The sequence below is a fragment of the Astatotilapia calliptera genome, chromosome 17 (genome assembly GCF_964374335.1).
Source record: "Astatotilapia calliptera chromosome 17, fAstCal68.1, whole genome shotgun sequence".
Taxonomy (NCBI): domain Eukaryota; kingdom Metazoa; phylum Chordata; class Actinopteri; order Cichliformes; family Cichlidae; genus Astatotilapia; species Astatotilapia calliptera.
Genome location: NC_137438.1, coordinates 20,072,831 through 20,093,356, shown reverse-complemented (window position 1 = coordinate 20,093,356; position 20,526 = coordinate 20,072,831). Strand labels below are relative to the sequence as shown.

The 20,526-nt window shown below is 41.7% G+C and overlaps 1 protein-coding gene across 2 annotated transcripts; it reads left to right on the top strand.

Moving 5' to 3' along the window:
- Positions 1–1,392: 1,392 nt before the first annotated feature.
- Positions 1,393–19,433, top strand: LOC113009253 (tetraspanin-8-like). Of its 2 annotated transcripts, XM_026147457.2 has the most exons (9): positions 1,399–1,925; positions 3,959–4,009; positions 6,297–6,422; positions 6,530–6,604; positions 7,155–7,241; positions 7,582–7,716; positions 16,702–16,734; positions 16,824–16,907; positions 17,392–19,433. In XM_026147457.2, the coding sequence occupies exons 1-9, from the start codon at positions 1,866–1,868 to the stop codon at positions 17,476–17,478; spliced, it is 738 nt and encodes a 245-aa protein (XP_026003242.1). In that variant the 5' UTR covers positions 1,399–1,865; the 3' UTR covers positions 17,479–19,433. The 2 variants fall into 2 exon arrangements, with proteins under 2 accessions (XP_080148183.1, XP_026003242.1); XM_080292057.1 differs by lacking the exons at positions 16,702–16,734; positions 16,824–16,907 and having other exon boundaries at positions 1,393–1,925.
- The last annotated feature ends 1,093 nt before the right edge of the window (positions 19,434–20,526 follow it).

Sequence of the window (20,526 nt, the reverse complement as noted above, 5' to 3'; positions counted from 1 at the left end):
TTGGACAGCATCCGCCTCTCCGACACCACCTTGAGGGAGTCCAGCTCCATCCCCACAACATTGCTGGCCTTACGGATCAGTTTATTAAGTCTGTTGGCATCTGCGACCCTCAGCCTGCTCCCCCAGCATGCAACAGCATAGAGGATCGCACTGGCCACAACAGACTCATAGAAAATCCTCAGCATTTTCTGACAGATGTTGAAGGACCTCAGTCGCCTCAAAAAATAGAGACGACTCTGGCCCTTCCTGTAAAGTGCTGTGGTGTTTTTAGCCCAGTCCAGTTTATTGTCAACGTGTACTCCAAGGTATTTATAGTCCTCCACAATGTCAACACTGACCCCCTGGATTGAAACAGGGGTCAAGTGTTTCCTGGTCTTCCTGAAGTCCACGATCAGTTCCTTGGTCTTTGCCACGTTGAGCTGCAGATGATTCTGCTCACACCACGTGACAAAGGAGTCGACCACAGCCCGGTACTCTGTCTCATCATCCCTGCTGATGCATCCAACCACCGCAGAGTCATCAGAAAACTTCTGAAGATGGCAGGTCTCTGTGCAGTGGCTGAAGTCTGTGGTGTAGAGGGTGAAGAGGAAGGGGGAGAGGACAGTCCCCTGTGGTGCCCCTGTGTTGCTAATCACCTTGTCAGACACACACTGTGGGAGACGTACATATTGTGGTCTTCCTGTCAGGTAATCAACAATCCAGGACACCAGGACTATTGACATGATACATTGTGAGACATTTTTTAACATATAAAGGGTGTCCAATTTGAGGAATAAGTACAATTATGTGTTTAGGTGGTTTAAATATGATGGAAACATGCAGTAGTTTAGTATTGATTAAAATACCTATAAAGAATGGTAGATTTCCAGTCATGATTTCCAGTAACTGTTGTTTCAATAAAAAGCAACTGTGCGAAAGAAGTGGAAAATCAACATCATAGTTCAACAGTGTTTCAATATTAGAATCTGACATTGTTTCGATGTCAACATTATTAGAAAATATAGCGTCGAATCAATGTCAGCTTTCAACATTGATTCAATATCAAAAACTGACGTTTCAATAACAATAAAGGGTGCAAGTGTAACGTTAGGTCAACGTCACACCTCAACGTTGATTCAGTGTTTCCTTGCTATCTGGATCCCTTCTAGTGCACACCCGTGACATATACAATTATTTAATCCTAACAAAAAAATATTGGAGACTTCCCACGTACCACCAGACATAGGTGGTACACGTATTACAATTTGAGAACGACTGCTATAGTAAATGTTGTGTGCTTTAACCTCTCTAGGCCAAGTGTTAAACTGATGCAAAGTAAACTGAGCAGCCACAGTGAATCAAGCAAAAAGTCCTTGCCATTTTAGATGAAGTGAAGGAGACTCAACTGGTTCATAGCAAGATGTTAAATGCCTTGCTGAAGTAGAAAAATTGATTTAGTTGCATAATTCCTTGAAGGGGTGGTTTTACCTCTCAAAACCCAAGACGATGTTGAGGCTCTTAATGGAAGACTGGAGGACTGCAGTCTTATCTCTGCTGTATTACGTTTACTCCCCCCCCATTCTGTTTGCCAGTGTTCTTTATACAGTAGTCAGAAATAATTCTTTGATATGTTTTTTTCTTTCAGTTTTTGTTTTGCTTCCTGTTATTAAGTTCATGAGAACTAAAGCATGTTTTTTTTTCTAACTGCATGTGTTTTATGAGGTCTTACTATAGATGTGAGGGTTTGTCCTCAGAGAAGCCTTTTGTGTTTCACTTCTGCGTCTTCCTGAATTCACATTCACTCTGTGTGTTCACAAACGGCAGAAAAGCTGCACATTCTTACACTCTGGGTTACAACCTCACTGCATCACCTCTAAAAATTGAAGATGGGGAAAATTAATGGATGTCTCAAGTGCATTTTTGTCTTCTTCAATGTGCTTTTTGCAGTAAGTGGAATCTTTATTTTTTTGTTTTTAGGATTTCATTTTGATGATTGATTTATTGATTTTTGTTATTATTTATGTTGAAGGAAAGAGAGAAACTAAAAGGATTTATTTTTCACAAGTTTATTTAAAAAAAAAGAAAATTGTTCACTTCAGTTTTATTTATGTAGCACCAAATCACAAGAACAGTTGCCTTGTGGCACTTTACATTGTAAGGTAAAGACCCAACAATAAGACATACATGCAGAAATGGAAAAACTATTTTCAGCATTCTCATATTTTAATCTAACTATGAACCACTGAAGCCTTTTTGTCTTTTACCATGGTGAAGCAGTGCTGCAAGATATAATGATTAAAAGACTGGGCAGTTAGAAGAAGCTGTTTTTCCATAATTTAGAACAAATAAATAAGGATTTATTTTTAATGCTTAGCACACATATTTCCTACTATGTTTTATTAAAATTACATTTGCTTCTAGCAATGAGCACTCTGAGTGCAAAAGTATACATATATACATAAATGTATATACATACACACACACACACACACACACACATATATATATACATATATATACACATACATACATACATACATACATATATATATATATATATATATATATATATATATATATATACAGTATATACAGTATATACATATATATATATATATATATATATATATATATGTATATATATATAGACAAGAAAGCTCCTTACCATGCATGGAGGGTTTCACCCCAAGTCCAGCACCCTGAGGCTGTACGCTAAGCGGAAGGAAGGGGGCCGGGGACTGGTGAGTGTCAGCACCACAGTCCAGGATGAGACAACGAACATCCAAGAATACATTGGGAAGATGGCCCCAACTGACCGAGTGCTCAGTGAATACCTCAGGCAGCAGAAACCCAAGAAAGAGGAGGGAGACGAGGAACCATCATGGAAGGACAGGCCCCTGCACGGTATGTACCACCGGCAGATGGAGGAGGTGGCTGATATCCAGAAATCCTACCAGTGGCTGGACAAAGCTGGACTGAAAGACAGCACAGAGGCTCTAATCATGGCAGCACAAGAACAAGCTCTGAGTACAAGATCCATAGAGGCTGGGGTCTATCACACCAGGCAAGACCCCAGGTGCAGGCTGTATAAAGATGCCCCAGAGACAATCCAGCACATAACAGCAGGGTGCAAGATGCTAGCAGGCAAGGCATACATGGAACGCCATAACCAAGTGGCCGGCATAGTGTACAGGAACATCTGTGCCGAGTATAACCTGGAAGTCCCGAGGTCAAAATGGGAGATGCCCCCAAGGGTGGTGGAGAATGACCGAGCTAAGATCCTGTGGGACTTCCAGATACAGACGGACAAAATGGTGGTGGCTAAACAACCGGACATAGTGGTGGTAGACAAACAGAAGAAGACGGCCGTAGTGATCGATGTAGCGGTTCCGAATGACAGCAATATCAGGAAGAAGGAACACGAGAAGCTGGAGAAATACCAAGGGCTCAGAGAAGAGCTCGAGAGGATGTGGAGGGTGAAGGTAACAGTGGTCCCCGTGGTAATCAGAGCACTAGGTGCGGTGACTCCCAAGCTAGGCGAGTGGCTCCAGCAGATCCCGGGAATAACATCGGAGATCTCTGTCCAGAAGAGCGCAGTCCTGGGAACAGCTAAGATACTGCGCAGGACCCTCAAGCTCCCAGGCCTCTGGTAGAGGACCCGAGCTTGAAGGATAAACCGCCCGCAGGGGCGTGCTGGGTGTGTTTATTTTGGTTTTTTTTACATATATATATATATATATATATATATATATTCTGTATTGGTCAAACCTAACCAATGGGCAGATCGACCAAAGTTTAAACTTGAAATTCTCTGTGGTACTGTTTATCTTTTGTTTCTTTTGTTTTGAAACATTTTTAAAACAAGTCCCTGATGAATTTATCTTTTAAAGAATAAATGTTTCCTTGGTACATTTAGGCAACCATACAGGAACTCTGGTTTTGCTATTGCAGATGACATGATCTGAGTCTCTTTCCTCAGATAGTTGGATTTGGGCTGATTTACGGATTGCTACAGACCTCTACCCATAAGGTAAACAGTCTCATTAATTTTTCAGTTTTTAATTAGAACAAAGCAGATTGCTGATTTTTTTAAGTGTCACTTTCTTTTAAAATGTTTCCTTTTAACATGTTTAATATATCCACATTTTATTCCCCAGCATGCTACCGACCTGTTGTTAGTTAACAAAATATGTTTCAAAATGTTCCTCCAGTTGTTCCTTTTTTCCATACTATTTTTCGAACAATTTGTCAAGCCTTTTGTTACCTGACCCCAACTGTTTTGCAATGTGTTGCCATTTTTAGTACAGAAGTACAAGAACATGACATACAGTAGTGTCATATAAACCATTAACAGAAAAAGGTAGTACACAAGCCTTGAGACGACTGTTGTGATTTGGCACCAGTGTTGGGAAGGTTACTTTTAAAATGTATTCCACTACAGATTACAGAATACATACGCCAAAATGTATTCTATAACGTATTCCGTTACGTTACTCAATGAGACTAACGTATTCTGAATACTTTGGATTACTTAATATATTATCATGCTTTTTACAACTACGTGAATGTACTATTGCTGTGTGATTTATTACTGTTACTGAAGGTCCGCGACTCCGAACTGTAGTAAACGGACCTCTGACTAATACGTCGGTTCCGTGTTGGGCTTGTAGCTGAAAAATAGCTTTACTTTGTTGTCTGGGTCACCTTTGCTTGTGAGAGACAGAGAGAGGCGTTGAAAGGCTGCTCCAATGGAACTTATTGTTTCGTAGGAAAACATGAACACAGTGTACAGTCGAGTTTTAATAGCTTACTTACAACTGGGCTCGCCAGGCACTCTTCTTGGCTGCAGTGGTTATTATTATATTTACATGCTTCCAGCTCCCGTTTTTGTTTGATGACAACTCGTACTTTTCCACTCTCCTTTTTCTCCCTCCTCGCGCTCACAGACACATAATGGGTATGGCGATCCATTCTCCCTGCAGCACGGACTACACTGCCTATGATGCTACATTCTTTAGGGCTATACCTGTAGCATTCTGCCTATTAGCTTTTTTTTTTTTTTTTTTTTTTTCTAAATGACATCAGAAACAGCAGTATTTTTTTTAAATAAATAGGACAGGGGGAATGAATGAGAGAAAGAGGGGGAGAAAAAGAAAGAAAACCAAAGGGGAGAAGAGACGGTGAGAAGGGGGGGGAAGAGAGAGAAAAAAAAAAAGAACTCCTGGGTCACCTGTATGGAGAAAAAAACAAACAAACAAAAAAAACAAACAGAGGAGACAGCAAACAACAAAGAGCAACATAATAATAGAGAAAACAAAGCACCATCACAATAAACTAGCTAGTCATAGATATCAATATTTACTAAATAATAAACGATATTGTGCAGCACGCAAGATAGACAGCGCACAGTGTGCTTTGAGGCAGCAGCCAAGAAAGCTGTAGTCCGCGTCTGTGAATACCCATGTGTGCATACCTGTGTGGATCAGCATGCTTGCATTCCAAAGGTTTCTCCATGTAATGATCTGCTAGGGAGTGTGGGGGGGCCACAGCCCCGTCCTCCAGGGTGTGAAGCGGGTATGGAGGAGATCAAAACTCCAGACATCCAGAGGCCCCCAGAACACAAGAGACCATGGAAGACCAACAGAGGGGCAGCCGCGCCACTGTTCCAGTAAGAGCTGAGGAGAGTCCCTGCCTATTAGCTTTACACAACAACAACAACAAAAAGGCGCTTTCTCACCCAGGAAACACACAGTCGCCATGGCAACCATAATGCTGCCGCCTGGAACAACAGAACATAGTTGTCAAGCAAAACCGAAACAGTCCTGACCCGCGACAAAATGAAACAGGAAAATACCGCCATGTAATCCATTTATTTTAACAAAGTAACTGTATTCTAAATACCACCTTTTTAAATGGTAACTGTAATGGAATACAGTTACTCATATTTTGTATTTTAAATACGTAACGGCGGTACATGTATTCCGTTACTCCCCAACACTGTTTGGCGCTATATAAATAAAATGAAATTGAATTGAATGAGCTGGCCTCTTCACTCAGGAATGCTACTTGCTGGGTGGTGAGTTGCAGGTTGGTCCTCGTATGGCCTGGTTCAGGTTTTGAAATGCTTCTTGTGTGACCTATGGTAGCATGGGGGGGGGGGGGGGGGGGGGGGGTTGGGATAGTCAGTCTAACATGGACCGGACAGTCATGTCTAAAATGTTATTTTGGTTTTTTTTTTTTTGTTTTTTTTTTTTCATTTGAAGAACTAAATAATTTTCCAGATTAATCCATTGTTGGTGTCCTTTCCTATCATTCAGGAGGAGTTCTCATCACTTGATTTGCCAGACATGATTTGGGGTTGGTTGTTTGCCATCGGCGTCCTCGGTATTTCCTCTCTGGGAATCTTTGCTACGTGCTGTGAGTCAATCATCGGCCTCAAACTAGTATGTACAACTCCACATCAAACAAGATAACAAGCTGATGCTGTGTTAATTTTATAGTTATTAGAACAATAACTGTGGATGCTCTTTGTATTGTTTTGTTTGTACAGTTTGCAAGCTTCATGGGGATTGGAATGATCATCATGTTTTATGGTGGCATCAATGTAGCGACAGGAAGAAATGAGGTCATCTTGTCTTTTCTTTCTTAATTCTGCTGTGTTCTCCATTGCTGTCTGATCAGCTACATTTAGTATTTCCATCTGTTATCTTGCCGCTAGACTTAATTTTTATGTTTTGGAGATAAATTACCTTCATTGTCTTTCTGCAGTATGCTTTTTATATCTCAGTCTTAATAACTCACAATAACCAACACACTACCAAGTGATCAGTTTACTCAACCGTCCTAGTTGGCCATGACCATGGGACTTAAGAGGTACTTTAAAAAGAAAGCAAGTAGCATTTCAGAGAATGAGGATTCAGTCAAAATATTTCAGGAAGATACAAATAAAATCAGAAAGTGTAACTGCTGTAAGAGGAACCATTGAAGGGCCTCTTGGTTATGAGTGGACATATTATTGCTTAAGCGTCTGCTGTCTCATAATCCATAACATTATTATTGCTTCATCTTTCCCTCTGCTTTCTCTGTGCTTTTTGGCCTGCTGTGTCTGTCTGTCTTGAGGAGAATATATTCTTCATTTCTCTACCATTATACTAAAATGTTATTTTCTTTTCCAGATAGAGACTGCCCTCCAGAATGAACTACAAAAGGCCAACATAAGAGAAGAAGTCATTAGAAGTATGGTTGAGAAGATACAGTCAAATGTAATGTTTTTTGCACTATTTACCCCAATAATAGTAGTCTTTCTACTGGCCCTAGTGGATTTTGTTGCAACTGTGCTTTTACAAGTAGTCAACACAGAACTTGTAAGTTACCTAAACATAACAGTAGCACTGGAAGGGCCCAGAGGTGAACAAGGACCAACCTTAAAGGGGAGATCAGCCAAGATTGGAGTCAAAAAACATTTTGATTGCACCATATATTGACTGAATTGTTTTGCAATGATATTTACATTACAGTCACTATATTGATAAAAAACAGAATAGTGGAGAATTTTGTTGAGTATTTCCTGTTGTTTAAAGTCAATCTCTTGTTTGTTAACAGTTTCATTGCTGTGGAATTAGGAACGCCACAGACTGGGGTAATAATATCCCTGACTCCTGTGAATGCATTTCTTCAAATACTGGATCAGCAATGAATGGAAGATCCAACTCACTTAGATGCAAATCCAAGCCTCAGGTTGGTTTTACAGAATAGAACTATAATGTCAAGCTGAAAAGCAAATTGTTCATAAAACAATTTCATGACTAAATGTGTTGTGATTTTGGGTGTTTTTATATGTCAAATGATCATTAAAGCTATCATTGTCGCTGCTAATTTATTTTACCTTTTTTTTCTTTCTTTCCTCCCTCCCTCTTTCTTGCTCACATTCCATTCATATTTTTTTCTCTCCCCCCACAGTAATTGATAAAATCCAAAAAGAACAGTTAACCTAGTTGTCTCTGAACTCATGTGTCATTAGGCTCTTAACATTGTGTACGCAATGCCTTTATGTGTTTCAGTGTTAACATTTTTTTTGTTTATTTCTTTATCTGTGCGTTTTGTTTAATTTTCTTTCCTTCCTCCTACCATTGTCACATCTGTTTTATTTGGGAAGATTGCACACAACAGCAATATTAAGCAGTTCCAAATTATACAGTGGGGCAAAAAAGTATTTAGTCAGCCACCGATTGTGCAAGTTCCCCCACCTAAAATGATGACAGAGGTCAGTAATTTGCACCAGAGGTACACTTCAACTGTGAGAGACAGAATGTGAAAAAAAAATCCATGAATCCACATGGTAGGATTTGTAAAGAATTTATTCGTAAATTAGGGTGGAAAATAAGTATTTGGTCAATAACAAAAATACAACTCAATACTTTGTAACATAACCTTTGTTGGCAATAACAGAGGTCAAACGTTTACTATAGGTCTTTACCAGGTTTGCACACACAGTAGCTGGTATTTTGGCCCATTCCTCCATGCAGATCTTCTCGAGAGCAGTGATGTTTTGGGGCTGTCGCCGAGCAACACGGACTTTCAACTCCCGCCACAGATTTCCTATGGGGTTGAGGTCTGGAGACTGGCTAGGCCACTCCAGGACTTTCAAATGCTTCTTACAGAGCCACTCCTTTGTTGCCCGGGCGGTGTGTTTTGGATCATTGTCATGTTGGAAGACCCAGCCTCATTTCATCTTCAAAGTTCTCACTGATGGAAGGAGGTTTTGGCTCAAAATCTCACGATACATGGCCCCATTCATTCTGTACTTAACACGGATCAGTCGTCCTGTCCCCTTGGCAGAAAAACAGCCCCATAGCATGATGTTTCCACCCCCATGCTTCACAGTAGGTATGGTGTTCTTGGGATGCAACTCAGTATTCTTCTTCCTCCAAACACGACGAGTTGAGTTTATACCAAAAAGTTCTACTTTGGTTTCATCTGACCACATGACATTCTCCCAATCCTCTGCTGTATCATCCATGTGCTATCTGGCAAACTTCAGACGGGCCTGGACATGCACTGGCTTCAGCAGCGGAACACGTCTGGCACTGCGGGATTTGATTCCCTGCCGTTGTAGTGCGTTACTGATGGTGACCAGTCTGGTGCAGGTCTACAATACTTTTCCTGGTGTCCTTCGAAAGCTCTTTGGTCTTGGCCATGGCGGAGTTTGGAGTCTGACTGTTTGAGGCTGTGGACAGGTGTCTTTTATACAGATGATGAGTTCAAACAAGTGCCATTCATACAGGTAACGAGTAGGGGACAGAAAAGCTTCTTACAGAAGACGTTACAGGTCTGTGAGAGCCAGAGATTTTCCTTGTTTGAGGTGACCAAATACTTATTTTCCACCCTAATTTACGAATAAATTCTTTACAAATCCTACCATGTGAATTCATGGATTTTTCTTTCACATTCTGTCTCTCACAGTTGAAGTGTACCTCTGGTGCAAATTACTGACCTCTGTCATCATTTTAAGTGGGGGAACTTGCACAATCGGTGGCTGACTAAATACTTTTTTGCCCCACTGTATCTACTCTATAAACCAATCCAGTGACCACATTCAAATTCATCAGCAGTTTTCAAGACTCCTATCAAAAACAATAAAAGATTACTTAAATTAATGGTTGACAATACAGCTATCAGTTATAGGACGTATTAACACCATAAAGTTGATGATATTACCTAAACTCAACTATTTATTCACAATGATCCCTATTTAACCCGCAGAAGCTTTTTTTTCACTATTCTGGACACAATAATAACTTCATTCTACTGGAAAAACAAAAACTCCAGAATAAAACTAAAAATATTACAAAAGTCAAAAGTCCAAGGAGTCCTAGAAGCACCAAATTTCAACTACTACTTCTTAGATAACCAACTACAATACCTTATCAAATGGATGCATTCAACCCATCACCTTCATCCAGGTCTAGACAATCTGATTATAAAGATCGATTAATCAAAGATTTACCATTTATCAGGAATACAATCACACATCACAACGGCTTAAAACCACTGCAACAGCAAACACTGTCAGCTTGCTGGAAGATTAATAAAATAAAAAACACTATATTCTCACCTACAACTCAAACACCCATATGGAATAGCCCTTACATCACTGCAAATAAATTACCCTGATAGGCATTAAATGGAAAGAAAAAGGCATCACACACCTCCGCCACATATTTTATCAGAATAACTTCTTAACATTTCAACAGTTCATTGACATATACAGGATTGACAGAAAATTATTTCGTCAACATAACCAACAAAAACACTCCATCAAAGCAAAATAAGTATCAATAACACTAACGTAGGACAACCATCACTAATAAACAGCATCAATAAAATTGCAAAGTCACAAAAACCACCCTTAAAACCAAATAAACTACTATCCTCTAATGATAATGCACCTCACGCTCAAATTAACAAATGGGAAAAAGACTCCATCATCCAGACAGATAATCAGTTTTGGAGTAGAGTCTGCAATAACATTTTTAGCATGTCTAACAACACCAACATACAAGTAATACAATATAAAATCATACTTCACTAGCTAGGCCCACGTCTTTATTTTAGATTTGACAGCGTTTTAGTAGATACAGGGAGTGCAGAATCATTAGGCAAGTTGTATTTTTGAGGAATAATTTTATTATTGAACAACAAACATGTTCTCAATGAACCCAAAAAACTCATTAATATCAAAGCTGAATGTTTTTGGAAGTAGTTTTTAGTTTGTTTTTAGTTTTAGCTATTTTAGGGGGATATCTGTGTGTGCAGGTGACTATTACTGTGCATAATTATTAGGCAACTTAACAAAAAACAAATATATACCCATTTCAATTATTTATTTTTACCAGTGACACCAATATAACATCTCCACATTCACAAATATACATTTCTGACATTCAAAAACAAAACAAAAACAAATCAGCAAGCAATATAGCCACCTTTCTTTGCAAGGACACTCAAAAGCCTGCCATCCATGGATTCTGTCAGTGTTTTGATCTGTTGACCATCAACATTGCGTGCAGCAGCAACCACAGCCTCCCAGACACTGTTCAGAGAGGTGTACTGTTTTCCCTCCTTGTAAATCTCACATTTGATGATGGACCACAGGTTGTCAATGGGGTTCAGATCAGGTGAACAAGGTGGCCATGTCATTAGTTTTTCTTCTTTTATACCCTTTCTTGCCAGCCACGCTGTGGAGTACTTGGACGCGTGTGATGGAGCATTGTCCTGCATGAAAATCATGTTTTTCTTGAAGGATGCAGACTTCTTCCTGTACCACTGCTTGAAGAAGGTGTCTTCCAGAAACTGGCAGTAGGACTGGGAGTTGAGCTTGACTCCATCCTCAACCCGAAAAGGCCCCACAAGCTCATCTTTGATGATACCAGCCCAAACCAGTACTCCACCTCCACCTTGCTGGCATCTGAGTCAGACTGGAGCTCTCTGCCCTTTACCAATCCAGCCACGGGCCCATCCATCTGGCCCATCAAGACTCACTCTCATTTCATCAGTCCATAAAACCTTGGAAAAATCAGTCTTGAGATATTTCTTGGCCCAGTCTTGACGTTTCAGCTTGTGTGTCTTGTTCAGTGGTGCATCCCTCTGCAAGATATCTCACTATTTTTGACTTTTCTGTGCCTGTCAAGTCCTTCTTTTGACCCATTTTGCCAAAGGAAAGGAAGTTTCCTAATAATTATGCACACCTGATATAAGGTGTTGATGTCATTAGACCACACCCCTTCTCATTACAGAGATGCACATCACCTAATATGATTAATTGGTAGTAGGCTTTCGAGCCTATACAGCTTGGAGTAAGACAACATGCATGAAGAGGATGATGTGGACAAAATACTCATTTGCATAATAATTCTGCACTCCCTGTATAGGTAAATGGCTTGGATGTGAATTCAGCTGCGGTTTGGGGAATTCCTCGAACGGGACTGGTCGTGGTTCCCGGGCCTAGCAGATCCCCATGTACTAAACAGAAGTGAAGGAGTTAAAGAAGAGGGAGGGTAGGGCACGTAAACGAGAATGAACAGCTTGTAGAACTGGGGGAACATATATAGATGAGAACCGGAAGGAGTGCGTTTTGGAGGCATGGTACCTCTCCTGAAATTCCGATACTTTATCTCCAATAGGACTTAGTGAATAAGACATTTGCACAAACTGCACACTCAACACCACTGATGAACACCTTCAAGCATTCTGGCTCTGTCCACCAATACAAAACGTCTGGAAAGAAATAACTACTAAAATATCCCAAATCCTTGACCACCTCTCCCTCTGTTTACTTGGCGATATGGAAGAACTAAACAAACTCCAAATATATCAAAACACCTCTGCTTGTGGTCCTGATTATTGCCAAGATACTGCTCAACTGGAAAAACTTCTCTTTAGGCTCTCGGAGGAGGCGGACGCACTTTTTCTCCTCTCCTCTCCCTTATCTTCCCTGCTTATGTCCTTGTCTAGTCTCATGTTTTTTGTATTACTTTCCCTGGAACACACTCTCACAGTCTGTTTCTAAAACCTAAAGAGAATTATGGATTTGATCAACTGGTCTCTGAATGCTATTGACACCCTTTTCTCAATGAGAAGTCTGGGCTCGGGAGAGCCCGAGTGCCCTGGAGGTACTTTCCCTGCCGGATACACGATGGACGGATTGAGAGACCAGTGTCGGAGTGTTAAAGAACAGCTTTGAAATTCTCATGAGTTGTTGCAAAAGAAAAATTACCATCATAATCCGGCAACCCCTTCGGTGCCAGCTGTGGGCTCAAGGCTGGAGCCGAACAAAAACTCCCTGATAACGACTGTGTTGAGTCTGTTCCTTCCCATTCCATGCAAGGCCACCTGGGTTGGCTGGAAGACTATTTACTTAGCCTGGCAGGGTGAAGGACACTGTCTCAGCTGAACTATGGACACGCAAACACATACATATACTGATACTGATAACCACTCACTGACGCATCACCCTCCCTGCCCCGGATCCAACACCACCTCCAACGCTTACCTCCCCTCTGATGTGGACATCGGGTCAGCTGGAGGCGCAGTCGAAGATTGCAGCGGTCCCAGATCAGATGTACACACTGGAACACTTTCCCATGCTGCTTGTCTGTGTTTATTGTCCTATGGTGTGTTGATATCTGTGCATTCCTGTATTATCCTTTTGTGTTACACATTTTGTTTCTTTTGTTTTTTTCTTCGCTACCTAGCCTGACCTGTCTCCCTAATGTGATGTTTGTGTATTGTATGTACGGTCGGCAAGGTCTGTCATCTCGGTTGTGGGCAAAAGACCTGCAACTGACAAATAAAGGCTATCTCTCAAAAAGATCACCACATTACAATGGGTAGGCCTCCTCACACAAGTAGGGTAAACAGAGAGGCCCAGACCTCCCTCTAAGGGAGATCTCTAAGGGAGAGGCCAGCCACCCTTCGAATTAAGCTCATTTCCGCAATGTCGTTCTTTTGTTCACTACCAAAAGTGCCCAAAAGAACTCGTGACCCTGAGGGTACGGACAAAGATCGACCGATTAATTGAGAGCTTCACTTTTATAATTTTTTATTTATAAAGTTTTGCACATGTAATTTAACATATCAGGCCCAATACAGCAAGTATCAACCGATATAAAGACATATATCAAAACAGGTTGGGCCATTGAGATTCGGATGATAACAATAAAACAGAAAAAAAATAAAATAAAAAATAATAATAATAATAATAATGAGCTTCACTCATTAGCTTCACACGAGCTTCACTTTTATGCTCAGCTCTCTCTTCATCATGACGGGCCGGTACCACTGCAGCCACACCACCAATCCGTCTGTCGATCTCTGTCTCCATTCTCCCATCAACTCTTCCACTTGGGGCAGAAACTCGTCCCCGACCCGGAGTGGGCACTCCACTCTTTTCCGGCTGAGAACTATGGCCTCAGATTTGGAGATGCTAATCCTCATTCCTGCTGCTTCACACTCGGCTGCGAACTGTTCCAGTGTGAGCTGGAGGCCATCACCCGATGAAGCCAACAAAACCACATCATCCGTGAAAAGCAGGAATGAGATTCTGAGGCCACCTAAGTGAAAGCCCTCCAGCACTTGGCTGCGCCTATAAATCCTGTCCATAAAAGTTATGAACAGAATCGGTGACAAAGGGCAGCCTTGGCGGAGCCCATCACCCACGAGGAACGAGTCCCCCTTATTGCCGGCTATGCGAACCAAGCTCTTGCAATGGTTGTATAGGGATCGAATGGGCAATGGGCCAGACACCCCATACTCCTGCAGCACCTCCATAGGACACCCTGAAGGACATGGTCGAATGCCTTCTCCAAGTCCACAAAACACGTGTAGACTGGTTGTGCAAATTCTCATGCGCTGTCAAGTATCATTGAGAGGATAAAGAGCTGATCCAGTGTCCCGCGACCAGGACGAAAACCACATTGTTCATCCTGTATCCGAGGATCGACTAACAGACGGAGTCTCCTTTCCAGCACCCTGTCATAGACTTTCCCAGGGAGGCTGAGGAGTGTGATCCCCCTGTAGTTGGAACACACCCTCCGGTCCCCCTTCTTAAAAATGGGGACCACTACCCTAGTCTGCCAGTCCACGGGTACTGCCCCTGATCTCCATGCAATATTGCAGAGGCGTGTCAGCCAGGACAGCCCTACAACATTCAGAACCGTCAGGAACTCAGGGCGGACCTCATCCACGTCAGGGGCTCTGCCACCAAGGAGTTGTTTAACTGCCTCAGTGACCTCACCCCCGGAAATTTGCGGGTCATCCCCCTCAGCCCCAGACTCTGCTTCCTTCATGGAAGACGTGCCAGTGCGATTAAGGAGGTCCTTGAAGTATTCCTTCCACCGCCCAACAATTTTCTCAGTCGAAGTCAGCAGCGCTCCACCGGCACTATACACAGTACAGGTAGAGCACCGCGTTCCCCTCCTGCCAGAATCTCTTTGAGGCAATTCGAAGGTCTTTTTCCATGGCCTCTCCAAACTCCTCCCACACCCGAGTTTTTGCTTCAGCCACTGCCCGAGCAGCATTCTGCTTTGCCTGTTGGTACCTGTCAGCTGCCTCCGAAGTCCCACAGGCTAACCAAGCCCAAGAGTACTCCTTCTTCAGCCTGGTGGCTCCCTTCAACTCTGGGTACTACCATTTGGTTTGGGGGTTACTACCACGATAGGCACCAACCATCTTGCAGCCACAGCTCAGTGCAGCAGCTTCTGCAATGGAGGTGCTGAACATGGTCCATTCGGACCCATTGTCCCCAGTCTCCCTTGGAATGCTATCGAAGCTCTGCCGAAGAAGATCTCACGGACTGGGGCTCTGCTAGGTGTTCCCAGCACACCCTCACTATATGTTTAGGCACGCCAGGTCTGTCCAGCGTCCTCCCCTGGTACCTGATCCAATTCACCACCAGGTGGTGATCAGCTGACAGCTCAGCCCCTCTCTTTACCCGAGTGTCCAGAACATGGCTGCAGGTTTGGTGCTACGACTACAAAATCGATCATTGACCTGCGGCCTAGAGCGTCCTGGTGCCACGTGCACTTTTGGACACTCTTATGTTCAAACATAGTGTTCGTTATGGCCAAACTTTGGTTTGCAAGAAGTCCAATAACAAAACACCACTCGGGTTCAGATCAGGGAGGCCGGTCCTCCCAATCACGCCCCTCCAGGTCACACTGTCGTTACCCATGTGAGCATTGAAGTCTGCCAGTAGGGCACCTTCCAGCATCCCACAGGGACTCTAAAAAGGCTGGATACTCTGAGCTGCCACTTGGCGCATAAGCGCAGATGACAGTCAGTACCCGTTCCCTGACCCAAAGGTGCAGGGAACAAAACCCTCTCACCCACTGGCAAGAACCCCAACGTACAGGCAGCAAGCCGAGGAGATATTAGAATACCCGCCCCAGCCCACTGCCTCTCACCAGGGGCAACTCCAGACTAAGACAGAGTCCAGCGCCTCTCCAGGAGATTGGTTCCAGAGCCTGAGCCATGCGTTGAGGTGAGCCCGACTATATCTAGCTAGTACCTCTCAGCCTCACGCACTAACTCAGGCTCCTTCCCCAGAGAGGTGACATTCCATGTCCCAATTGCCAGTCTTGGTTGCCGGGGATCAGTCAGCCAGGACCTCTGCTCCTGGCCGCCGCACAGCGCACAATGCACCTGACCTCTATGCCGCTTCCTGAGGGTGGTTGGCCTGCAGGAGGATGGGCCCATGTCCCCTTTTCGGGCTGTGCCCTGCCGGGCCGCTCACCCTCAGGCACCCTCCCCGGGCCTGGCTCCAGGGCGGGGCCCCAGTAACCTTATCCTGGGCAGGGTAAACTGTTCCTTCGGTGATATTCTCATAAGGGTCTTCTGAATCACTCTTTGCCTGGTCCCTCACCCAGGACCAACTTGCCATGGGAGACCCTACCAGGGGGTAAAAGCCCCCAAGCAACATAGGCCCTGGCATCTCTGGGACACACAAACCCCTCCATCATGATAAGGTAGTGATTCGCGGAGGGGTATATTATATTATATTACATGAACAAGAATCGGAATTGAAGGAGATTTGCATTGATGGGGGGTTGAACATGAGTATCTAACAAAGAGGCTGGTGAGTGTAATCTCACCAGAATAAAACAACCTAAAACATTAACAGACTGTTTCTATTTACATCCACATTTTGCTCTTGTGTTCTTGCAGGGAACCAGTGGCCCACATGAAATCTATGAACAGGTATTCAATCATCTGACCTACCAGCCAATCAAAACACTGTACACTGTACTGCTGGTCAGATAATTACCATTTTCTCTTCTCTTCTGCAGCCCTGCTATGACATTATCCTTGAACTTTTGAACCTTTTCTTTAACATCCTGTTTGGCTTCTTCTTTGGATTTGCTGTTATAGCAGTAAGCTCTATCGTTTTTTTATTTTATTGCCATGGTTACCTCTGTGTGTCACTGACTCTGTTGTTCTTTAAGATTTTGTCAAAATCACCTTTGACTCCTTTAACCTGTACATTCAATAACTGTTCAACAGTGAAAAATCATTTTAACATAGTACTTGACTCTGGTCAATGGACTGCTAATCAAACAAAATATGGAATTTGAAGATGTTATTCTGATCTCTGCGTTACAGTCTTTATTGTCCACTTTTTTGGCCACTTTGTTGCAAACTTGATAAGCCAAAACGTTTACATTTCAAATGTTTTTTCTTTTTAATTTAATCTATAATATTCATTTATCTTATGTAGCTTATTAGCCTCCTGATTTCAACTTTAACTAGCATGAAGCTGGAAACTCTTCAGCTTTAGACTAAAAGCCAGTCATTACAGTGTTGGAGCAGTACATACAAACAATACATTTTGATCATTCTTCTTCTCTGTCTTTATAGCTGCTGGGCCTGCTCATTACCATCTGCATGATTAATCAGGTCAAAAGTGACGACAGTAGAGGATCCATGTACTTGAGGAAATATTAAAGGGAGCCACCACACCACATGTCCTCTGGCCTTTGGGTTATAGTGCATCAACAGGAGTCGTGATCAGGATGTCACCTCGTTTTTATTTCACTGTGTTTTACTCACAAAAAAAAGAGAGAGTGAGAAAAGAAAAAAATAGTAATATGTGCTTTGTAAGTAATGTCTTTCTTTTCCTTCCAGTTTTTTAACATACCAAGCATAGCTTTAAAAGCAAAAATTTATTTTCTGAAAAGCTTTGTAACTTTTTTGTTATTTGATGATTTTCAGTGTTTAGTCATCTTAAATAGAGACCAATTATAGTAAAGAAATTAGATCTCAAAATCGGACTCTCTGTCTCTCGATTTCTTATAAGTACCAGTGAAAAGTTTGGACACATCTTCTCATTTAATGGCTTTTCTTTTTTTTTCATAACTATTTACATTGTAGATTCTCACTGAAGGCATCTGAACTATGAATGAACACATATGGAATTATGTAGTAAACAAAAAGGTGTAAAATAACTCAAAACATGTTTTATATTTTAGATTCTTCAAAGTAGCCACCCTTTGCTGTGATTACTGCTTTGCATTCTCTCAATGAGCTTCATGAGGTCGTCACCCGAAATGGTTTTCCAACAGTTTTGAAGGATTTCCCAGAGATGATGAGCACTTGTTGGCCCTTTTGCCTTCAGTCTGTGGTCCATCTCATCCCAAGCCATCTTGACTGGGTATAGGTCAGGTGACTGAAGGCCAGGCAATCTGGCACAGCACTTCATCACTGTCCTTCTTGGTAGTTAGTTTAACATTCTCTATTCCCAGCACCTCATCCTTCAAGAAAAAGGTCGCTAAAATATGTCCATTCCACGGTAGTCATTGTCCTGTTAAAAAATAAATGATGGTCCAACTAAACACAAACCAGATGGGGTGGCATGACGCTGCAGGATGCTGTGGTAGCCTTGCTGGTTCAGCGTGCCTTCAGTTTTGAATAAATCCCCAACAGTGTCACCAGCACAGCACCCCCACACTGTCACACCTTCTCCTCCACTACACAACTGATTGTCCAAACACCATTAAAGGGTTAAACAGGGCAGATTTATTCATCATATTAGTTATTAGTCAAATCGACATGGCACAGCCAAGAGGGAGATCACAACAAAGATTTTATGAACCAGGAGCTAGAAATAACAAACTCAGATACACAAAAAAATTGCAAAACTGAAGATTAAATCATACAAAAAACTAGTATGAAAATCTCTTAAATCGAAAAAAAAAAAAAAAGAATCACAATCCCATAAGAAACTCAAAAACTGGGTCAAAGACCAAGGCCATGACAGAAGGTTGGAACTGGGTTGGAACTGGGAAGGACATTACTCCAAAGGTAGCGCCCTCCATTAAAGTTGGAAAAGGGAGAAAAAACAGAATAAGTTTTGGTTCTTATCAAGGGCGAGCCATTCAGGTATCACTGGGACATGCCATCCCAAGTCGGAACAATTAATTTTAAAAAATTGTTTTTTGTTGAAACTTGTAATTCTAACAGAGCTTGAAGTTTTACTGGAGTTTCCATGTTAATTGATAATTTTCTTTCTAGAAGCACCTTTGAATTAGTTCCTAGAATGATTTTGCATGTTCTCCCATGAGTTATTAGTTTCCTGGACACATTTAAAAAGGAAAAGCTGGTTTTCTAAACAAACAAACAAACAAACAAACAAACAAACAAACAAACAAACAAAAAAACCCTCTTAGCTTAAAATTATGATTTCTGGAAAAATCTTTTTTTGTTTTTTCCCCCAGTGCTGTTGAGAATCTAAGAGAATTTGGGGGATTTCTGTTTTTCTTCTTAGAGATTTTTGAGACTTTAACCTGAGAGATTTAGCTTCTCTTAGGTTTTTGTAAGAATGTGCACATTTTTGATGACTTGATTACCTTTGGACTCTGTTATTTTGTCTTATCAGAATTAAAGCTTCCTTTTATGTTCCACTCCTATGTTCTGCATGCTGAGTTTGTTATCAGTAACTGATACAAAAAAATATCAGTACAATCTTCAGACAACCACTGATTTTTCTTTAGTTTCTACAAACTTGTTGTCATATTTTCACTCCATTGTGACTTGTTGTACTAGACAGACAAACAGTGTTGAAACTACAATTTTTGACTACAACAGAGGGAAATACCAACCATACCAACCAGCAGCTGTTTTGCTTCCATGTGTCTAACCTCCTGAAGTGCATTTTTATCTTTCTTTGTAAAATCAGCTGCTCTGCTGCTAGTGCGCTTTTCCATAATTGGGATTGGTCAGATAATGCAAATGCCATCCTGGGTTATCTCAGAGAGTTGATGAGCCTCAAGGTGGCAGTAATGGTGTACAATCCTGCAGCAGATGAGCATGTGGGTTGTGTGTGGTGTGAAATTAAATTCTCCAGTCTGAGTTTGTTTCTTCTGATCTTGAGTCATTAAAAACATGAAAGGAAAACCAAAGGAAACAAAAAGAGAGATCAGCATATTAGAGCTAATCTGCCATTTGGACTCATGCCAGAAATTCATAGGAGAAATGAGGGGTGGCGAGCTGATTACAGGAAGACAAAATGTTTTGACTTTATCTACTGTGATGTTGGAGACAACATGAAAGTAAACAATGTTCCCACGCCCAAAGTCAGCTACAGAAGCTGTTCAGATTTCATGCTTTGCAGTGTTCTTATGAATCTCAGGAGTTTTTACCGTTTTTTCTGATGGCTTAAGCATATTTTTTGTAACTATTGGCTATTTTTGCAAAACTCTACACACAAATCAGAAAACCCTTCACCAAATCAGCAAAACATTGTAGTTTTCTTGCAAAAGCTAATAAACCTTGCTTAACTGTCCAAACCTTCGTAAAAATGGTATTTTTGTATCAAACAGTTAACACAAGCCATCACATTAATAAGCACACAATGCACCAACCTAACACTGATGGTATGAATAAAAAACACATCTGGCTTTTGCTGGTGTTTATTCACACACATCAAAACAAACACAAGTGCTTATTTCCAATTCAAAACAAAATAGTAATTACACTGAGTTTTTACGTGCTTCT